The 5,984-nt window shown below is 45.9% G+C and overlaps 1 protein-coding gene across 1 annotated transcript; it reads left to right on the forward strand.

Annotated features, from left to right (window-relative positions):
* The first annotated feature begins 1,860 nt into the window (after positions 1 to 1,860).
* Positions 1,861 to 5,664, forward strand: Aard (alanine and arginine rich domain containing protein). Its single transcript, XM_038341228.1, has 2 exons — positions 1,861 to 2,202; positions 5,509 to 5,664. Exons 1-2 carry the CDS (start codon positions 1,861 to 1,863, stop codon positions 5,662 to 5,664), a joined length of 498 nt encoding a protein of 165 aa, XP_038197156.1.
* The last annotated feature ends 320 nt before the right edge of the window (positions 5,665 to 5,984 follow it).

Here is a 5,984-nt window from a genome sequence, read left to right on the forward strand (position 1 = left end):
ACGGACTGCCATTCAAGCAGTCTCCAATCATTCACATACAAACTGAGAAAGAATAAAAGATACTGCCCCCTGCCTGTGTGTGTGTGTGTGTGTGTGTGTGTTGTTAGCGTGTGTGGCTGTTCTGAGTTTGATGTTAGGAATCGTGCTCTGATAGCTCTTCCACCTTATGCTTGGAGGCAGAGATTTTAAAGCAAGCCCAAAGTTTTCCTATACAGTTAGTTTCCCTAGCCAGCTTGCTCTGGGAACACAGTGTCTCTGCCTTTCAAGGGTGGAATTACAGGTGGGCTGCCATACTCTCTTGGCATTTGTGTGGGTTCTAGTGATCCAAATTCTCCTCTTACTACTTGGCAAGTGCTTTAACTGAGGAACCATCTCCCCAGCCCGGCCATTGTTTTCATATTCCCCCTCCCTCCTTTCTTTCTTTCTTTCTTTCTTTCTTTCTTTCTTTCTTTCTTTCTTTCTTTCTTTCTTTCTTTCTCTTTCTTTCTTTCACTTCTCTCTCCCTCTTTCCCTCCCTCTTTCCCTCCCTCCTTCCCTCCCCCTTCCCTTTCTTTTTTGTTTTTTGTTGTTTTGAGACAAGGTCCCAACTATCTTCTATGTAGCTCAACCTCAAGCTTATGGAGATCCACCTGCCTCTGCTAGGTGCTGAGATTAAAGACACGCACCACCACACTTGGCCAGTAAGTGTTTTTAAGCCACTGAATTTGGGGTTAATTTATTATACCTCAGCAGATAACCAATATTTTTCTTTTTCTTTCTCCAAGGGTTTCTTTATATAATCCTGCCTGTCCTAGAACTCACTCTATGCACTAGGTTGGCCTTTAACTCAGAGATCTGCCTTCCTCTGCCTCCTGAGTGCTGGGATTAAAGATATGAGCCACCACCGCCTGGCCTAATCAGTCTTTTTCTAATTCCAATGTCCGTGTATGTTATACTTACTCTTCATTCACTAACTTTCAGTCCACCTTCTGAGTGTAAAAGAAAAAAAAAACCTGCCTTAAAAGTTAAAACACTTCAGCTGAAAATACATAAAATAATTAATTTGTGATAATATATGCTGTTCATTCCTGTAAAGAAATGCTCAGTTAGCTCCAAAAGAGGCAGTAAAAATGCCTTATATGACAGATAATTATTATCAGTTCATGATTGCGTTGGGCTGGGGATAATACCATTGTACACTTTGGATCAAGGGAGGTTTTAGAGCTTTCATTTTAACGCTTTCATGTACGTGGACGCGGCAAGAAGTCGTCGAGGACAAAGCAAAGCATCCAGTTTCAGAACTCCGGGCTACTGATATCACAGACGATTGGAAAGACTATTCTAACTTGCAAACGAGGTCGAACTTCTCCCCATGGGCTGTGGGCAATTCTTGAGGGTAGCGGATCAGAGGGGCATCTAGACTTTCTAATACACCTGGCACAGGGTTCAAAGTATAGAAAGTCAGAAACTATTTCAAAAGTACACAGTACTAAGACATAAGGCAACTGGGAAGACTTTCTGTCAAATATCCTTTGCCTTGCAGCAATCCTTCAGCTTGTTCCTTGGTTTCCACCTGCATGGGTTGACTGTTCCAGTCCCCATGCATTCTCAAAGACCGAGCTCTAAGGAGCTGGAAAAAAAATTACAAACGATCCAGTCGGAACCTCTAGTCACAAGGCCTTCTTTCCTTGTTGCTATGAGGTAGAGAAGATAGAGGAGATGGACAAGGAACAGAGCAGCGCCCTGAGTGGCCGGGAAGTAACAGCGTCCAAGGCCAGGGTCCTGCCTGTTCTGTTAATTGCCTCCGCCCCCGCCTCATCTGCTTTAAAAAGCTCCAACTTGCAACCAAATCCCCAGTCGAGCGCCACAGAAAGAACCGCGATGGGTCTAGGTGACTACAGCCACTGCCGACAGCGGATGTCCCGGGGACTCCACGGGGTCTCTGGCAGGGCTGCGCTGTGGTTTCCAGCCTTTCATTCCGTGCACCGCACGCCTTGTGGCACTTGGCGCATCGAGGCCCAGGAGCAGGCCCGGGCGTCCACTCCGGTACTGGAACACCTCCGGCGACAGCTGGAGCGCGCCTTCCAGCGGGCGGCGGCACGCGGGCGCGCCAGGCGCGCGCGGGAGGCGGTGGCGGCGGTGGCTGCGGCCGCGGCGGCCGCGCGGGAGGAGCGGACCCGGGTGCGCATGGAGTGCGCGCTGGCCCGGCTGCGCGCGGAGCTGGTGAGCGCGGGCTGCACGGCGGGGTTCGAACTCCCAAGCGGAGTCCTCGGCTCCGAAGCTGGGGCGTAGCCCTTAGGAGGACCCCGGCGGGGGTTGGGGGGGTGGGCACAGGCTTGCGGCTGGGGTGGGAGATCTCTCCTGGGCGCCCGATTGCCACTAGACTGGGTGTTGAGACCTCCTTGAGTCACAACTCCATGGAGCAGGGCTTGGCCCACGGTTCTGTGCTGGCCTAGACTCCAGAAACGCTTCAGGCTGCTTTTCCACTTTACTATCCTCTAGTCTAGAAGCTTCTCCATAGCGAACTCTTAGTCTATATATGCTTAGCGTGTGGAGACGGAAGTTTCAGTGAAACCGACAACCTAGAAGGATAGAATGAGTCTATCAGAAACTCTAAGGCATGCCAATTATTTTTTATTCTATCCTTTGCTAAGAATTCAGAAAACGACTGGGCATTTAAAAGGAAGGAGTGTTTGTAGAAACTTTAGATGACTTTTTTAAAAAAAAACTTAAATTAGACAATTTGAAAAGGGCAAAAGTATAAAGAACTCAGACTTTAAAATGGTGACACGTATGAATGCTGTATAATGGAGACTTTGAAAGTTCCCTGCATCCAATGCGACAAATAGCCACCCCTTCAGAACAGAGTTAAGAAACCTCGGCTGGTGATCGATTTTATTTCTGATATTGGCAGTTTAGACAAGTAATGCATTATGGGTGAGAGAAGGTAGGGAGTTAACAGATTCTGCTAATTCTTCCTGGCCCTACAGCTTTGAGAATGTGAACCAGTCGACTTGAATTTGATTATCCATCTGCAATGCAGAAATAATTTCACGAGAGGACTGTAATAATTATATGAGATTATATTATATGCATGCCTAGGCCATATACACTCTTTATTGACTGTTGTTGTTTCTATAATTATTATAGATCTTGGAAGCTGATTGTGCCTAAAGGACAAATAAGAACATACCAAGAATTGAGGATTGAGCCAAGGAGATGGCGCTTAGAGGCGCTTGTGGACAGGCCTGAAGACCTGAGTTCAATCCCCAGTCCCCACAAGGTGGCAGGAGACAACCCACTCCTTGACAGGCACGCAGGAACACTGTGGCACTAGCATGCCTACACTCACACATGCAAACACAGACAGGCACAAGTAAAGAGATGAAAAAAATTAAACAGAACTTTAAATTTCTGGAAAGGAAGCGAAGAATCTTACACGCAGCCAGATACTGTTTCCCTGGAGGGTAGGGCCTGGTCCATATCTGCAGGAACTTCCTAGTCCGTGTGACTGATCATAAGAGAGAAACAAAGGAGTGGATACTTAGCTCAGTATCATCGCCACTAGAAGTAGATTTTGATCTGGGCCATTAGCTAGATCTCTATGGGAATCGGTGTTCTCATGTATGGAATGCTCAGATATCATGCATTACAATGGAGTTTATGTAAGGAGCAATGATGGCCAGTCACTCAGTAACGTTATGTTCTGTTTAACTTACTAATGAATGACATTAATTTCTAAGTTCTTTGACTGGATATCTGAGTTAAACCTAAAGTTTTCTATGTAGATAGTCTTTTTTTTTTTTTTCATTCCCTCAGAGAAGTTTTGGCGCTTTCATCAGGCCCTCAAAGGGATCCGTGATGAAAGCAGTTTAAAAACCACAAGTGTTTGAATTTTGCAAATAAGTGTGAATTACACATCCTTTACTGAGATGGGCGAATCCTTATCAGTAATTTTATACCTTATACTTGGCATGAACGTAGAGGACAGATATCCATCATCTCATTGATTCACCCCTTCCTTCACTCAGTCTTCTAACGAGGACAACGCGACCCTGCCCTGGATGCCAAGGGAATGCACACATAGCCGAGAACGCAGTCTTTAAGACGTAGCCGAGGTCCACCTTCAGCAGCAGGGTCTAGTGTAGTCTGTGAGTTATCAGAGGCATGTAAACGGAACGCCATGGAAACACATTTAAGAGGCCATGATGCCTGACCATGGTTACAGGAGGAGTTTCAGAAAGCACTGATATTTATTTGCATCCTGTGGGAAGAGGAGTGGGAAAGCGAGTCTTAGAATAGACGGTGGGATGCAGGGGTGTCTCAGCATGGGCATGTCCCTGGAGACTGGCGAGGTGTCTGACCCCCTGTGAAAGGAGCTGGTGTGGGGACGCTGCTAGGAAGTGAAGCGAGGAGAGCAGAGCAGGATTCTAGATCTGACAACAGTCTGGTGGTAGTTTATGGGGCTTCTATTTTTTTATGGCGACGGCTGTGTGATCCAGCTTCTGTTTGTTTGCTGGGTGCCGTGGATGTCTGTCTCCTCTAACATCTCTAGTTCTTGCTTCCAGAGAAGTGGTTCCAAGTGCAAAGAATAAAAAATAAACACCCGAGGAAAATAGAAAGATACCGCTGCCCAACATTCTTTTTGCAAATTGAGGAAGACTCGCCAATGCAGTGTTTGCAGTTGCCTCTTACAGTGCCCTGGCTTATCCCGAGGGCGACTGATGACGAGCTGATAGAGCTGATAGAAAATGATGGTACACGGAAAACATTATTATACAGACTGCATCAAGTGTGACCTCAGTTGATGAAATATGCAAGTAGTTGCCCTTTAGCTTTAGGTTATAATACAGCTGGACCAAACTTGGCTGGTAACCTGTCCTTGGAGATGTAATTTTTAAAATTATATTCGAACACACGGGGGCCTCATAAACTCCCATTGGAGGAGGACATGAATCAGCCTCGCTACAGAACAGGCTTTGTTCTAGAGCGAAGCGTGTTAGATTATATAAGGACATATAACCCTACATGTGCCTCCGAGGTGCCGTTATAGGTTTTTACTCAGCAGGGAGGCTATTTAAAATCCTGAAAACTTGAAATGACAAGTAATCAAGTCAATGGGCCCGGATCCTGAGCACTCAGGTGGCCCCCGGCAGTTATCCTGTGGCTCCGAAAGCTCATAAAGATAAATGATGTCAGTGGGATCCCATGCCATTGCTTGAAAACAGCCTTCGGTGCGTAGATATTTTTCACATGGACAGCTTTGTGCATCAGCTCTTTTTGTTTTCATTTCAAGGCCATTTCCAAAGCTATTTATTTATCTGGGTTTTACCTTGTTGACAAAGCTACTTTAAGAGCCGGAGCCAACAGTCAGAAAGGGAGAGCGAGAGGAGAAATACATCTTTCTCTCTGTCTTACTTGCCTTTCCTACCGACTCCTTATTTCTCAAGTGCAGCCAGAGAGCAATTTCATTTAATCTATATCTCAAACTAATAAGATCCCTTATTATTATTATTTTTTTCTTTTTAGCTGGAATTGCGTTTCCAGAACCATCAGCTGGCCCGAACTTTACTGGATTTAAACGTGAAGATGCAGCAGCTGAAGAAGCAGCAGGATCTGGAGCGTGCATCCAAATCCCAGAGCCCAGAAGATGACGCCATGAACCCCGAGTGTGGAAATGCATAGTGGAAGGCCCACACCCACAACTCCGAAGCAGTCCCGAACCTCACCATAACATAGGCAACTCTGAAACCATTCTAGCATTAACACTAGCAATGCCGTGTGTGCATTCTGAGGGGTATCCTGTCCAGCGAAAACTTAGGTGTAAGGAGGAAGTGGAGAAAGAATCTAAGAAAGGGGAAGAGAGACATTTTTTGAAGTAAAAAAAAATTCATCCATTGGTTTGACTGGTTATTATCTTAGTAGGAGGAAGGGAAGGAGAGAAAAAGGAGGGAGAAGAAAACCAAAGCATTTGAGTTTGTCTTATTGCCAGTTTACAATGCTGC

This window comes from Arvicola amphibius, chromosome 9 (assembly GCF_903992535.2).
Source record: "Arvicola amphibius chromosome 9, mArvAmp1.2, whole genome shotgun sequence".
Lineage (NCBI taxonomy): Eukaryota > Metazoa > Chordata > Mammalia > Rodentia > Cricetidae > Arvicola > Arvicola amphibius.